Source organism: Myotis daubentonii, chromosome 13 (genome assembly GCF_963259705.1).
Source record: "Myotis daubentonii chromosome 13, mMyoDau2.1, whole genome shotgun sequence".
In the NCBI taxonomy this organism is placed as follows: Eukaryota; Metazoa; Chordata; class Mammalia; order Chiroptera; family Vespertilionidae; genus Myotis; species Myotis daubentonii.
The window spans coordinates 53856472-53873479 of record NC_081852.1 but is presented as its reverse complement, the minus strand read 5'-3'; the positions used below and the strand labels follow the sequence as shown (position 1 = coordinate 53873479).

General features: G+C 46.3%; 1 protein-coding gene across 5 annotated transcripts in view; it reads right to left on the bottom strand.

Moving 5' to 3' along the window:
- The window catches only part of VTI1A (vesicle transport through interaction with t-SNAREs 1A), a 324045-nt gene that overhangs the window by 47033 nt on the left and 260004 nt on the right, over window positions 1-17008 (bottom strand). The window contains exon 9 of one of the 5 annotated variants that reach the window (XM_059661402.1): window positions 14824-14869. The exons of the other annotated variants lie outside the window; for them this stretch is intronic. Coding sequence (XP_059517385.1) covers window positions 14839-14869 — 31 coding nt within the window. The 3' untranslated portion in view covers window positions 14824-14838. Of the gene's footprint in view, window positions 1-14823; window positions 14870-17008 lie in introns of those variants that run through there. 5 annotated transcript variants of the gene reach the window in all.

Below are 17008 nucleotides of genomic sequence, written 5' to 3'. Positions count from 1 at the left end.
TGAAATCAATACAAATATAAATAAGCCACACAAAAAACAAAACAAAACCACCCTGAAACAACCCAAAACAAGGCTGTTTAAGGAGCTGCTCTTGTGGGTTGTGGGGTAGGGCACATCCTTCCCCACATTCCCTTCCCGGCTCCGAGGGTCTGCCCCACGTGGGTGGGCACGCTGCTCATTTTGGAAATGCATTTTCCTTCATCCCCTGAGTGCTGAAGACAAGGAGAGCGGACAATGAGCACTCATTCCTGGGCACCTGCTGCAGGCCCAGCTCCATGCTGTGCTATGCAGAAGTTCTCTCATTCCATTTTACAACTGGCCTCTAAGAGGTACCATTCTTCTTCCACTTAAGCAGGAGGGACTGAAGGAGTGTTGGCCCCAAAGCTCTGGATTTGAACCCCAGTCCATCTGCCTCCAGAGTCCAGGCACAGGCGAGCCTTACTTGCAGGTGAACATTTGACAATGCATTGGGAAGGGGGCTGGGGTGTGCATGAAAGCCTTCCCTCTCCGCCCGCCCCCCGCCCTCCCGCCAAGGCCTGGGGAATCCAGAGGCCTCTCCCTTATAAACTCCCCAAAGTGCTCCCAGGGAGAGCCAGACACTTCTTTTGTTAGAAGCTAGACATTTCTTTTGAGAGAAATCATTTAAAAGTGTGTGTGTGCGTGGGGGGGTACTTTAGCAGTTGTAGCTGACACTCTGAACCCCATCTTTACACGTATTTGTTTCTGAAGAGCATGTTGTTTGTGGTTAGGAAGAAACATAGCCATTGAGTTTCAAGGAGATATTTCTATAAACATGTGGCAGAGTAGGATTTTAGGAGATTTCACGATGGAATTAATTTTCTTTTCAAAAAACATTTGGCATTAGTTACTCCTGTTCATGAGGCTGGATCCTTTAGCCAAACTTTTGTTTTCATGTCAAACCAGAACGGTCAGTGCCTAAGTTTGACATGTGGCTGCAGTCTGTCCACCTCTGACACTACCCTCCGGGGTGGTCGCAGACCAGTCCCTGGCCCTCTCGGGTGACAGCACCTTGCTGGACTCCAATGACTGTTTGCAGAATACAATTGTCAAACATGGAACATGATGGGTCGGAACAGATCAGAGACTGCCAGCTGGCAAGCCTGTGGCCTGGTCCCACCTGCCAGATGTGTTTGTTTGGCCTATTCAGTTCTAAATTTTTTTAAAAATTTCTTGCCAGTATTTACCAACAAGGAGATTTGCAATGTAGAACTCAGGCATTCTGGGAAATGTGGCCAATATGACCTTAGCAGGCCCCATTCCCCCAAGGCAGCAGTGGAATGCATTCTGAGAAGCCCTCTCCATAGACTTTTATTTTCCTGTTACATCACCTCGTGGTTCATCTCACTCACCTGTAGGCCTACCTGGTTCCCAGGGGTGCGTGAATATGCCACCTCTGAACTGGTTCCCTTCCCAGGTTCCTACCAGCCCTCCCAGGCTATGCTCTGAGCTTTGTCGTGTTCCAATAGGAAGGTAAAAGCAAGGTGAGACACCTTGAACTTTGCTACATACCTTTTCACATTCTATACACAGCAATGAATGGCGCAGATTGGTGACAGTGTCACAAGGCAAGAAAAGCTCTTGTGCATACCACATTGGCCCTCATGCTTGACCCCACACCCAGAGCAGAACCTAAGGGAGATCCCTGGAAGGCTTTTAGCCCTCGCCATTGCTCTACCTTGCCTAGGACCTGCAACCCATGGATAGGGGGATACATCCAGGTGTAGACTGGGGGGCTGTTGCTGGTAAGGCTGGCTAGTTAAGACGAAGACATGGCAATTCCATGGTTTCATCTGACATTACAATAGCACTTGGATTCCAAGTCAACTCATTTGCTTCCTTGTGAGAATGGGAGACCCACAGAGCCTGCAAATCAAACACCATCTTCCCTCACATTAAAGGCAGCGCAGGTCCTTCCACGCACAGAAGGGCTCACTTTCTAGCTGCCATAACCTTATAATGAGGCCCCTGAGATGGCGCGCGCGCGCACGAACACACACACACACACACACACACACACACACACACACACACACACAGTCAGCAGGTCTGCGATGGGGAATGGATTTTCATCTTCCTCCTGGGTGCGATTAATCACGAATTTCAGCTCTCCCTACTTCACACAGAAATTATCTGGAGCAGGCGTGTGGTTTATCTTTTCTAGTCCTCCTAGTTTTTCTTTTAAGACATGAGTAACTGTCAGTCCTACAAGGCCAGCATTACCTCCTAATGGGATTAAAAAAGAACATTTCTCATTTTGAAACAATTACAAACTTAACGGGAAAGTCGCAAGAATAATAAAATGAGCTCTTACATCCTTTACCTAGATTTAGTGATTGCTATTTCACCCCATAAGCTTTCCCAGTCTCACTCTCTCTCTGCATATCTCACCGAGAACCCTTTGAGAATGAGTCAGACTTCAAGCTCCTTCACCAAAATCAGGAACTTCAACAATGTATAAGCCTGACATCAAATCCACAGCCTGCATTCCAGCTCTGCCAATTGTCCTAACAATGCCCTTTACGGACTCCCACCACCCACCCCTACCTCCACCCCAGATTCAACCTAGGACCACACAGCTGCATTTACTTGTCTAGTTTTCACATTGTCCCCTTGGTGTCCTATAATCTGAAATCCTAATGTGGTTTGAAAGATGCTTTCTCTGTGGCACTAGAGAAACAGAACAGATAGACTGGAGATATGCAAAAAGGGGAAAATGCCCAAATGCAATGGGGAGGGTCAGAGGGGGACACCAAACGCTCCCTTCAGCAGTTGCTCCAGGAGCTGCGTCATGTGCTCCAAGCTGAGCAGGCTGACCTGCGAAGTTAAGAGTCTTCTATTTCGGTCCATGCTTCCTCCCCGAGACAACTGCATGTCCTGCTCTAATCACTGAAGTCTCTCCAGAAAGAGCTGTGAGGAGCCCTAATTACATTTCCAGGCTGGGAGAGCCTTCCCCCAGTCCCTGGGCCTTGCATCTCACAAAGCCTCTAAATCGGTCCTTTCTACTATCACAATGGATTCTCACACTTGGCAAGCAATTTGTTTTAATTATGTAAATCACTTCATTCTCTTTGCAGATATCTTCAGGGAGCAGGGAGCTACTGTGGTCAGACAGGGGTGAGGAAGACTGGGGTAGGAGGATAGGATGGTCCTGGGGTCACCAACAGTAAGTGGCCGGGGTGCAGGCACTGACATCTTAGGAAAGGCTTCAGGATGCAAAAGGCAAGAAATGTAGGGTCACGCCTTCCCAACACAGGTGCCCCATGGCGCAGGGCACAAAGCATGGGATGCATTTTATCTGAGCTTCTGGGGGAGACCAGGACCCCAACAGGTGCCACAGCCTGTTCTGGCAGACACTCTGCAGCTGCCCTATGCTTGTCTGCTTTGTTGGAAGCAATAGAAAGAGAAGCAAGAGTCACTCAGACCCCCTCACTTCACCTTCCTGCAAGGGGCTCGATGATAAGACTGGTCCCGGGACTGGGCTGAGTGTCCAGAACATTCTGGGCTTTACACCACCTCTCCATCTTTTGGATGGAGTTAGTGTTTAATACAAGTTCGTTAAATGTCCCATTGACCTTCAAACAATTTTTAATATGATTATTTTTTCATTGTAACAAAAAACAATTTGGAGAATATAGGAAGGGAGGGAGGAGGATGGGAGGAACGATGGAAGGAAGGACCTCTTCGTTGAATACCCATAAACAAATGTGTTTATCCTAAGAGAGTGTTTCCTCCCACTGTTCCAGCATACTCCGCATGGTGCTTATTAGTTTGTGCCTCCCTGTCTTCAGGACGAGGATGAATATATATTATACAACAAATTAGAATTATTTCTCTATCATGCTTTTATCCTGACAGCATTTACTTCATGCTTAGCACTCAGTAGGCACTTATTTCCTTTTAGGCACTAAGTCTGCAGCTAGAGTTTGCTTGTTGCCCCCAAGTAGAGAAGGGACTTGGAGAAGCAGTAGAGCTGGATGGTTCAGAGCATGGGCTCCATGTCAAGACCATCCCGGTTCAAATCCCCAAATCCCCCGACTAGCTGTATGACTGGGCCTTCGTTTTACCACCCATAAGAGGACATGATAAAACTACCTACTCCAAAGGTGGTTGTGAGAATGAAAAGGAGAAGACACTACCAAGAGCCGAGCACAGTACCTGGCATGCAGTAAGTGCTCCATCTCTATTAGCTACTATCGCTATTATTATTACTACGTGGTCTGAAATGTCAGGTTTCAGGAACAGGTTGGGAAGCGGATGGAAAGCATTTCCCTTTTAAAGAATAAAGGCTCAAATGGCTAAGAAATTAGTAGCATTTAAACTCTGTTTCGAAGGCTACGTAATAGATATGGAGCAAGATTTAAAGAACCAACACACCCGAACGCACTATGGCTACACCTTTCTCACTACACTGCGACCAGTATGGATCTCGTCCTGTCTCCTTTCTCCCTCCATGGTTCCCAAGAAAGAAACCCTTGGCTCTCATCTCATCTAATTTACCTGCCATTACGCCAGTCTCAGTTTCTTAAAACACTTCTGACCACCGAGAAGATGACACCATCCCAAGTTCTCCTTTCCGCCAGCTGCGGACGGAAGAGATCGAAGAAGCGGATGGGCCGTGTTTTCCATCATCCTTGCTGAAAGCCACCACTTCCTCTCCTCTTTCTGACAGAATCCAGCGAGAAGTTTCGGTCCTAGCGACAACAGGGAAACCTTGAGCATATTTTGTTCATCCAAAGGAAGTATCTTTCTCTCCTTTCTGAAGGGCACGGGCCCTCTCTTCTTTCTGATGGGGATCTGGGCCCTGCTTTTCCCGATGACTGTTAATGTGAATGCAGCATTTCCTCTGCAGGTGAGGTTGCCTGGAGCAACCACAGGTAGGAATCAGAGACCAACTGCTTACAGAAACAGTCTCTTTCTAACTGTTAAGTTTAAAATGATATTTGAACCTAAGTTTATAAATCAGCTCTTCATGGAATTAGCAAAGTTTATAAACAGAATTTCAAGTAACTTTGTAATAATAATGTTTATCTTTGAAAGCACCAGCTTTTCATTATTTATGTATAGTTGACATACTTGGTCCACTGCTTAGTGTCAATTTTTAAAAAACAAGAACATTTTTATTGATTTCAGAGAGGAAGGGAGAGGGAGAGAGAAACATCAATGATGAGAGAGAAACATTGGTTGGCTGCCTCCTGCACACCCCCTACTGGGAATCGATTAAGCTCACAACCCAGGCATGTGCCCAGACTGGGAAGAGGACAGTGATCTCTTGGTTCATAGGTCGACGCTCAACCACTGAGCCATGCCGGCCGGGCCATTGTTTCCTTTTTGTTAATTTCTACAAAACAACTTTATTGCCTAAGGTTTCCTTTTATGCTTGATCTTATCAAAATTCCTTAACATTCCTTTCCATGTCCTACTACATCTATGTGGTCTGGCCCTGGATACGAGCTCCATCTCAGCTCATACCACTCTATCTTCTCTTGCCTGACCAGACACATGGGCCTGTCTCCTGCTCTCTGCACCCTCCCTCCTTCCACAGGGCTTTTGTACAAGCTCTTTTCTATGACAGGAACATCTGTGATATTCATGAAGGTAATGCCCTCAAACCTCAGCTCATGCATCACTTCTTTGGGAAAGCCACTTTGTCCTCTGTGTTTAGTTAAATTTGTAGAGCAGAGGTTCTCCACGTGGTCTGTGGACCTGCATCAGCAGCACCTCCTGGGGTCTCACGGTCCCCTCAGACCTACTAAATCAGAAACTCTGGAGAAGGTGGGGCGGGGGGAGGGGTAAGGCTCGGCAACCTGTGTTTTAGCAAGCCCTCAGGTGATTCTGATGCCTGCTACAGTGTGAGAACCACTTGCTAATATAGTCCATTGCCTCATGGCATCCATGACCATTACACTCTCATCTTTACGCATTTGGTTAATGTGTTTCCCCCACTAAACGGAGGACAGCAGCCCTGTCTTTCTTGCTCACCACTGTTTTCCGGCACAAAGCAGCGCAGGGAACACATAACAGGTGTTCAATAAATATTTTTCAAAAAATTAAAAATAAACGAATGTAACATTTACAAGGATAAATATCATAATAGAAGAAATGGGTTAGAGAGATGAACATGTAATTTACAAAAGAAGAAGCAGAAGTGGCAATATTTGAACGTGCGCAACCTCAACTAGTAAACAAAAAAACTGGTAAAACAATGTGAGGTCATCTGCTCCCCCCCCTCCCCCCCGCACCCTGGCTATTTATCAGGTTAGTGAAGATGAAAGGCAACTGTGAGACCAGCAAGGACACGCGGATGACCGCTGTTGTAGGAATGCGTATTAGCGCAGCTTCTCTGCACTGCAGTTTGGCATCGTTTTGAAATCTGAACAATGAACCAGCAACTCCACCCTTAGTCATGAATTCTAGGATATATTAGGATTCGTGCATGCAGGTATATGGATGTACAGGAGTGAACACTGTAGCCATAATGCTGTTACCACGACTTTGAGATAATGCAAATGTTCCTCAATAGGCATCTGTTTAAGTAAACTGTGGTGCGTTCAGAACACCAAGTACCAAGCAGCCCATAAAAAGGCTGCTGCTGAGATGAACTAATCGATTCACAAGTAATTCATAATCGCAATGATCACAGTATTTAGTAAAATGAAAAAAGCTCAACTTCATTAAAAAATGTATATCTATAGGTGTATGGAGCAAGAGAAAAAGACATATATTCAACAAAGGGCTTTTAATAGTGTGATGATAAGTGGTCTTTATTTTCTTCACAGTCATTTTTTTGAATATTTTTCAAACCATTCTATAATATGAAGACTTAAAATATAACATGTTAAACACCAAGTTTAGCTTAAGCAAAACAGAACCAGGAAGGTAAAGCAATTTTATAAAAACAAAACCAACCAAAGATAATTCTCCCAACATGAGTCTTCAGCATTATTCCCTGTTTCGGATTCACCGTGCCAAGCGTCATCTCCATTCCCAGTCAATAAAGAACTGCCTGCAGCTGGCTACAGTGGCCAGCACAGCAATCACTGCAGGCACCGACTGGGACTGAGGAGCTGTGACTGATAGCATGCATGCACACGGCCGCCAAGAGTTTCCAGCACAGAACAGGACAAATCCCTAACCTTCACTAGGACTTCCCGAGGCTGCCACACCCACAGAGGGTGAGCACCCCTCCCCAGCGCTGCAGGTTGGGCATCGGTCTATGGGGCACCGCAAATAACTCCCAGGGATGCTGGAGACACTCGCTGGCAGGCATAACTGCAGTTTTTAAAAATCTTTCTTTCAATAAAAGAAAATCTTCCCATCGCTCCCTTTTTCTCGCCCTGAGAACATACACATTCTTGGCCTGCTGTTCCCCAGAAAGGGTGCTATGGCATGAATCGAATGAATAAACCATTGAGATGGTTGTAAAGGCCACTGCACAAGTGTGTGAATGGCACCCGGCTCCTTACATGTCCTTGGTGTCCTGTGGCAATAGGTGGTAAAAGAGTGAGGCTGGAGGTCAGTGGCAGAAACTCAATGACCTGGTAGCATATACAGGGTGCCCCCCCACAACAAAATGTATACGCCCTTTGGCTGCCATTATTAATCCCAATGGGTTAAATCTGAAAAGAAAGAAACCTCACTTGAGCTATATCAGCTCTTACAGTGTGTACACATTGTTCTGGGACACCCTGTATTAATAACACCCGCCTGAGGGCATCAATTGAGATGAGGTTTAAGCATAAGATAGATTCTAACACAGAAAACTTCCATCGACACAATACAACAGCTCCCACATACCGAGTCCCATAGCTCAGTGAAGCAGGGGCCTGACTGCCACCAGGCCATTAAGTTCCCTTCTCGAAGCTACAGAGCAGGGCAACATGCTCTCAGTATAACCAGGCAGGGAGAGAAGCAAGGCCTCACCCCAACCTCATCACCTTGGCACAGGTGGGGCATGTAAAATTATGCTTGGACCTGAGACGTGTAACAAAGGCCAGTGATACATTAAAGTCTACCAGGAGGCCACACACTCAGCCATTCATTCTCTACTAACCAAAGTGGCACCGCTAATGGCAGGCACTGTCTGGGCCCGGAGTTTGCGGTGTCTGAGGGCAGGGATGGGGGCTACGCAAAACGCTCTCCGGCTGTGACTTTAAGAAAACAACAGGTAGGCTTCCTCCAGATGTGTAGGTTGTGATGAGCTGGAGGAGTGATATCTCAACATCTTGATCTGTCCCTTGTGCGGGAGACGTGATGCTGAACCGTAAAGGCACCGCTGTCCAGGACCAACACTCACGCCACCTCTGGGAGCAGCCGGGAGCGAAAAGAAATCACGTTTACAAGTGAGAATGTTCACTTTTAGGCAGGGATAGCCTCACACTAATCAACTCCATTCCAGGTAGGTATTAATGAGAAATTGGTAGAGAGAGAGAGAGCTAATGACTGCCTATCCTTTGCATAATTACCATGACCTGAAGGGCTTTCAAAATGCCCAATTAGCTAATTAAAAATGAGTCCTGTTGAAGTTTAATATCCTAATTCAAATCTCCTACCCAAATACACGGGCAGAACTCATGTGTAAAGATAGATTTAGAGAACTCGAGAAGCACCCAGTGCCTCATACAGACTCACAGTCATTTCAGATTCTCTTTCAAAAGCCCTCAGTGTGGTTCCTATTCCAACTTGTTGGGGCCTCTCTGTCTTCCTGTTTCTGGATTCCTATCTGTTTTCCACTTCCCCATAAAAAAAAAACAAAACGCAAACAAAACTCTCGGCCTGCTGTTGTCTAGCTTTGCCCCTGAATTCACTTTCCAGGTGGTTTTGGGGCACCACCACTACACCTTGTGCCGCAGTGATCCTGGATCTCGGGCTGCGGTCGGGACCGACCGCTCAGGCACGTGCTGGGAGGGCGACCTCAGAGAATGTGCCTGAGACCTGCAGCATCCTAGTACCAGGGTGGGCTATCCTCCACTGAAATCGCATAACCTACCCTGCACCCAAACTTGCCAATCCACTTTGTTTATAAGAGGCTTTAAATAAAATATAGTAAATCAAACTGAAATGTGCCTCGTGCAATAATTGTCAAAGAACTTGAACTTCTTAGGGGAGGGAGGCAGGGGAAAGTGTAATACTGCCCAGATCTGCAGTAAATCAGTTCATTGTAAAAGAGTTTATTGAGACCACAGAGTAGATATTCAGAAAATAAAGTAGGATCAGTTCTTATAGCATGAATGAAATTGTTACATGTGTAGAGACACACACATAAAGGTATATACATATAGACATGTAATTAATTTACATTTTTTATATACACACATATACACACACATACACATAGGGATGGGGGGAGAGAGAGAAGGAAGAGGAAGATGAGGGGGACAGGAGGAGGAGGGGATGAAGAATGGGAGGGGGGAGGGAGTGGAGAGAGCAGCCATCAAGAGTAATAAGTACAGCAACAGAATCAGTTTTAAAACTCAATTGTGTAGGATCGAACTTATTTTTCTAGCTTATAGGATTAAACTGGATTTCAACCTAGAGGTAAAACATTGCACTGACATTAAGAATAATGTCAGCGGGCTGGGGAAAAAAAAAGAATATGTGGCATTATTAGCCAGAGTAAGACATAACTGTTATGTTTAAGGAAAGAAAGCCTTTATTTGTTCCCTAAACAATCATAACTCAATCAACCAAACAAGGCCTCCCTCCCCACCCCCAGCCACCATTATAATGGGGGTTTTGTGTAAGCTCCTTGTTTGTACAAAAGCCTGACGTTATAGTCTTGAGGGGTAATCCTAAAGCTGTTAGACCGAAATTAAAACAAATCTGACCGGTAGATCTGGGTTCTTAAGACAGCTCTATTTAAGAGGGCCATGCTGATTACACCAGGAGATAAGCCCCACACAGTCTAAGGGTGATCACTTCAGCAAACACGGGCATGGCATTGTAATTTTCTAGTTTTTCACCTCACAGAAGAGCAAAGACCTCACAGACTCCCTACGAAAAAGCAACAGATTCCTGAAGATGGACAGTGTACCACTGGGTGCGGGGCTGACCTTCCCTTCTTAGATCTTCAAATAAAAAAGGTAAATCCACGCTCCCTTGTAAAAATGGGTGCGCCTGTCGCTGAACGAGGGGCAGCAAGGAAGGGTGTTCTGTCCTATTTCCACATTCTTAAATCTAATGGGAACTTACTCAGTATTAGCAACAAACATCTGGATTGTTTCCAACTTTTTGGTTTTGCTTAAAATAAAATCTCATCTCTGTCCCCGCCCCAGCACACACACGCCAGTCACCCGCATACCACAAATGCAACGCCTCGCGAGGATCCCCGGGACATTTAGGACAGAACTATCGAAACTGTCAAATGCCTAATTCTACCTCCCTGGTTTCTATTTCCCCGGGTGGACTTCTGCATATTTTCCCTTGTTTACATCTTCACCACCCCCCTTCTGTAGTTCTGGTTCTTTGCAACTCAGGTTTAGAAGGCTCCAGAAAATGCCCCGCTCTGCTCATCACTCCGCGAAGTGCATTCTTGTTTCGCTTCATTACAGCATCCAGTCAGTTGCCGAGCACTCTGAGGGTACGGGGGGCTCTTACACCCTGGAAACGCACCCTGACTCTTCTGATCAGGGCAGCCCCAGCATGTTGGATCAGCCACCGGTGGGGAACCATGGAGCCATTAGGGGCACTGGGAATTCGAGGGCGGGGTGGGGCGGGGAGCTCCGGTGGGAGCAGAAAAGCATAACTTTCCTTTGAATTTGCTTCTTGAACCAATGAAACAGAATTCCTTCACACTCAGTGTAGGTGTTATGGTTGACTGGGAGGATTCCTGAGAGCGAAGGCTCTTCGCACGCTCAGGACTGCAGCAAAGATGCCTCTTTGAGAAGCATTTTGCAGATGAACAAACAGTGTCTGTTGTCTGTTTCCAACAAAAATACTTGCTAACACGGTGTCCCCTTGCGCTGGTTCGGCAGTGCATGTGAACGGACTTAATACACTGGGGGAAGTCAGCAATGGATTTTATTAAGTTTATTAGCAGCTAAAAACGCAAGACTTCAACAGTGGGAGGAAAGTGATCCACCCACACAATTTGAGAGGAATGAACATTTGGCTTTAACTACAGCTAATATGTGAAACCTAAAACCTAGTTTTCCATCTAAAGACCTTTGGGGTCCATTTTTACACAACTCTGATCAAACCAGGAATTAAAGTCCGGCCGGCTCTCTGCGGTCCGGAGGGCACTGGTGTTTCTCCAGTCACACCTCCGCACATCAGCATTTCCTCAGGCTTATCTTCCCTCCCACCTTAGCTTAGCTTGGCTCCCGACCAAGGATGCATTTCTACCAATCAGATCACAGCTCCCCTCTTGCGGCCCGGAGGCCCCGGGAAGTACAGTGGGCACCAGCAGAGGCAGGGCAGGGGTCAGGGCAGCAGTCTCGCAGGGACACTGATCTCTGAGGCCACTTTGCAAAACAGGGTCTCAGCTAAGACAAAAGGCTAAGGAAGGAGGCCCACATGCCGCCATGTTTTAGAGAGAAGTGATACGTATGAACAGTAATAACGACGACCAGAAACACTCATCCAAAACCGCCCACGGCTGGGGCTAGCACCTCACTTCACTCTCACAACTACACTTGGAGGGATCTCCTGTTCCTATCTTCCACTGACAGATGAGGAAACAGGCTCAGTAAGCAAAGAGGCTTGGCCAAGGGCACAGGGCGGTGAGTGACAGGGCCAGAGTCTAGCCCACACCTTGACCGGCGTGTGCCCAGCATCACGGCTACAGCCAGCACTGCCTCCTGCATCCGGGGATCTTTACCCCTTGTACTGGAATTACCAGCGTGCATGTTTTAAACATTCGGATTCTTGGAGCCCACACTATAGGTTTTGATTGAGCGGGGCTGGGATGGGGACCAGGAGTCTGTCTCTTTAACCTGCGCCCTGGTGACTCTGAAGCCGGGAAACGTCTGTGGATTACTGAACGAGGCGTTGTGCACACATGGGTGAAGGAATTTGCCAGGACCGAACCGCGGGAGAAAAAGGCGTGTTCCTTACAGATGTCGAGAGAAAATGCAAGGCACGGGTTTGCAGACAGTCTGCGGTAATACCAGACTAAGACATTGGACCTCCCTGTGCAAGTCCACCTCCTCCATGAGCCTCCCTGTTCATGCTAATCCCCACCGAACTCTCAGTTCACCGGCTTTCTATTATGTAGCTTTCCTTTTCGTTACAGGTGGTTACTGCATAAATGCTGTTTGCAAATAACTGTGGGGGAGATGATGTAAGTGACAATTCTTACACACAGAAACATGCCCAGGGCAACATTATTTATAATGGTGAAAAACTGTAAACAAACAAAATGTCCGGGCACAGAAGATTAAACCGTGTAGATATTCTAAGCAATGGCTCCAGGCATATTTAATGATACGGAAAATGCTCACATTATGTCAAGTGGAAAAAGTAAAAAAAAAAAAGCAAACACTGACTCCAAATGATTTTGTGAAAAACAAAAATAAAAACAAAAGTTTGGAAGGAACTATATCTAAATGCTAGAGTGGGTGTCTTTGGGTGGTCAGATTACAGGTAATTTAAATTCTCTTTTTATATTCTTCTGTAGTATGTGACTAGTTTCCATGAAAATACATTACGTTCAACTACCATAAAACAGAACAGCAGCCAAGGCAGAAAAGGCGAAAGCAAAAGAGACACTGCTTTTCCTCAAGGAGCTTAAAATTTAATGTGGCAAATGAGAAAGCAGTATGTGGGGTTGCCACCCTCACCCTGTGCTCAAACTAAACCCCGGCCTCCCCCTCCCAGCCCCCTCAGGTAGCAATTCCGCCTTGCTGATGTCACTGTCGGAGGGCTACCGGCCTCTCTGCTAGATGGTGAGGGTGGGGCTGGCTGTGTCCTCCTTGCTCACCCTTGAACCCATAGCACCTAGCAGGGTGCTCCCACATGGCTGCCTTTCAATACATATTTTTGGCTTAATGAGTGAATGATGTAGGTCTCACCTCCGCAACCAAGGAACGGTGGCCAGAGGGCGGGGCTCACATCATATATAATATTCCTGAATTTCCCTGAACACCAGAGGTGGGCACGTAGTAGGTGCTTGATAAAGATGCGCTCGTCTGATGGGGATCACATGGACAAGAAGCATGCCAGCGGAGAGGAGAGGAGCCAGCCTCCTGGAAACGCGTCCAGGGCTCAGGCACGCCTCGGTATGAGTCAGTGGAGCCCAGCCTTCCCACTGCAAGGGCTGTAGGGAGCAGAGGGCTGATTCTGCTTGAGAGATGCAACGAGGTAGCCCGGGATCTTTATCTGCAAAAGCGGTCATGCCTTAGCACACTGCTCCGCCCCACCCCTTTTGGAAAAAGATTGATAAGCATAATGATGATGTTTTAATGAGCTTAATTGCACATTCCTTATGTTCTTGCGGACTTGCCAACCAGCTACTTCAGCATCCAGCAGTTTACTTGTAATAACTTTCCCCCTTTCTCCACGCCGGGGAGCATAATTATTCCTGCGGTAATTCGGCCCTCGCTCCCTCCTCCCCTCCCTCTCTCTTTTTCTTGCTGTTCCCCCCACCCTCCCTTTCTGGGAATGGCTCTAAATGGGTATCTTTGAAAGGAGGGTGGCAGGCTGCTTTTGGTACAGGACTTACCAAGAACCCTTTCATCAAAGAAGCCCTTGTGAGCACGCCCTGGCCCCGAGCCAATCAGATCATCTCGCTGTCTGTTTCGGAGGAAAATCTGACCCTGGTATGCAAGTCAAGCCGAGTCTGCAGACAGGCTGACTGCGCTCCTAGGCCAACCTGTCTTAGCCACTGAGAAAACGCTGAAGGGAAAATTACCTGTTTGGCTCCAGACGGAATTAACATTTTTTATATACACAGAGATACACACAAGTATGTTTATTATTTTTTGTTTAAAACTGTTTGCCTATCTAATATATTCATTAATGTTATCTGGTCAGTACTTGAAACATTTTGAAATATGTGCAAATGCAATAAGGCTACAAGGCCTGGAGGCAAAATAAGATGAATTTTCTAATTAAATGACAGAAAACTGTTTGGGGATTAACGAATGGCAGTTCTGTAATGTGTTTATGAGGCTCTGCTTGGAGCAGGGACATTTGGTCCAAGAACAGGCCCTGGTGGGTTAAAGGGCTGGGATCCTCCACACCCCAACTCCTCCTCCACCCCTCCTGAAACCACACCCCACCTCCATCAAACACGGAAGGTAAGGGCGTGGCCCCAGCCCTTCCTCAGCGCCCAGGGCTTAGCTCACTGAGAGGTCCACGTTCCCAAGCAGGCCTCTTGCTGTCATGGGTGCTAAAGAGATGCCTCAGAATTGTAGGTGAGCTTGTCTTCTGCATGGAGTTACCTTCGCTTCAGTCCCCAGCCCCAAAGACATCTATCTCAAGAATACCTTTTTGACATTTCTAGACAATTGCAGAAAAAGGTCATAAATGAGAAATATATTGTATTCTTGCTGTTTGAGTAACAGCACTGACACATTTCCTCTTTCCTGGGCCCCATTCTCCAGAGCTGCCCTCCTCCTCCTCCACAAACCCAGGTCTGTGGATGCCACACACACAGCTGCCTCCTGAATGCAGGGGCGGGGCAGCTTCCAGGGCACGAGAGAGAGAGAGAGAGAAGAGGTGACCTTTGCCCTCCAGGAGAGGGTCTGGGCACCTCTGTATCTTCAGGATTACTTTGGATGCTTAAAACGTACTAACAGTTTGATGTCACTGAAGTCTTAATGGTGCCGCTGTGTGCAGGTGATAGAAACATTGCGCCGTGGAGTTTTTTCTTGGCACTTTTCAGAAATTTCCAAAATTTCTACAACGGACCCTGGAAAGGTATAAAATACGCTTTTAAAAAAAGAAACTTCTTGGGAGCAGCGAACAGGCACATTCCTGAATTGAGTGGAGTCCACTTAGGGACAATAAGCCCGGCAACATCCAGTAATGGTGGGAGGGGGTCTGAATGGGAAGGGGAATTTTAATGAGCGGGGCAGCTTGAGAGTCACAGCTAGCTTGGGCTAAGTCCCTGGAGTGTTAAATCAAGTAATAACAATACATATGAGTGTGTTTTACATATGAGATCTCATAACTTCCTGAGACATAAACAAGTCCCTTCCCCCTTGGTTGCCTCCTCCTAAGGAATGTCTACATTCTTGCTTTTGGCTCAACTTCCCCCCCAAAGTTTTCCTTGTCTAGGCAAAAGGGCAGGGCCCCAACCGGAATGCCTGCCCTGTTTCCTCTGGTGGTCCAGCTTGCACAGTTAGGCAATGACGGGCCACCTCAACTTGCGGGAAGATATTCGTGTGCTTCATCTCTCCCGGGCTCCTAGATTCCCACCTGTGCAGTGTGCAGAGTTCTTGTTACAGTTTTAGACTTGACCCTGGAAAGGATGCACGGAAATCCTCAGATGCTCTGATTCACTCTGACCGGAAGGGTTTCTTCCTGGGAGGGTTTTCTCTCTCTTTTATGATCCCCGTGCAGTCATAGAAATAGGCTAAAATGGAGGCTTTTCCATCCACAAGAAAAATATCAAATTCTTCTCATATATTCACAGAAAATAATCTTACTCCGTTCCTAGTTAGGCAGAACATAAATGGCAGGCGGAGGGGAAGAGCTTATGTTTGACCTCGCACACTCTCTTTTCCCATGCTAAGGGAAAAGAGCCAATTTTCATCACTGAATTGCATTTCTGAGTGACCGATGGAAAAAAAGGATGGAAAAAATTCCTTGCAAATAGTGCATGCCATGCTATAAAACTATTAGATAATAGTAATTATAGGTTTGGTCTCAACAACAAAATGCTGTTTACTGTGGAGGGAAAATGCTCTCTCTCTCTCTCTCTCTTTTTTTTTTTAGCAGAATAAACTCTTTCTAGGATGTGAACACTGTCCACTATTCTGAGAATAGTAACTCTGGAACACACACACACACACACACACACACACACACACACACACACCAACAACAACAACAACAAAACTCCAACTCATTCCTCTTCCAAAGTTGGGAAAAGTGGCTTAGGGAATTTATTCTTTTCAGCTATGGGACTAAGGGTTGTTTTATTATTATATTCAAAAGATTGAAGCTTCGTCTTTTTTTCTCTTTATCACGTATATAAACCCAGTGAAGGAATTCTTTTTGTAAAAATAAGTTGTAAGCTGACAGTACATTTCACTCTGGGTATAAGTAGAAATGTCCATATATTGCCATCTTCTTGGGGCAGTATCTATTTATGTAATCTCGTCTTTTTAAAGGGTGATCTCTCCAATGCATAACTAAGTCTGACTTAATTTATAAAAACCTTTCTGTAAAATATACCCACAAATCGAGGGAGGGGGGTCCTTTTCCAGGCCACATGTCTTATTTTATTGATTTGTAAAGTATGGTTTCAGAGTCTATAACCTAAAGGCCTCTAACACACACACACACACACACACACACACACACACACACACGTGAGGGGAAAAAGGTCCACGTTAGTGAAATGAAGGACCAGAAATAAGCCTGCACTGTACCCAAAGGAGAGACTGCCAAACACCATTGCCCCCATGCAGTGGAATTTAAGGAGGCAAAGAGCAGAACATCTGCCAGGCAGCATGGTTCTTTATTCCTAAATACACTGATATTGGGGTTGGGTAGTTCGATACAGAAACCAACTCGCGGTTTAGTGAGTGGAGGAGGCCTTTTGTCTGAAAGATGTTCGTCACCTGCCTGAGGCAAGCAGGCCTTGGAACAGCCTGGCTGCCCTAACAGGGGACGAAATGCATGTGTAGTGGGCATTTTCCCAAAGAATGTTCCCACCGAGGGAGACTCAGACCTTCAGCATTTTCAAAGATTTCTCAAATGGCCCAAGGGCCAGAGAGTGCTAGAGCAACAGAAATGCAGCGGACAACATCTGTGAGTCTTTTTTTTAGGAACTGCAGCTGGTGAGCTGGAGACGCCTCTGTAATTAGGACATTAATTCTGT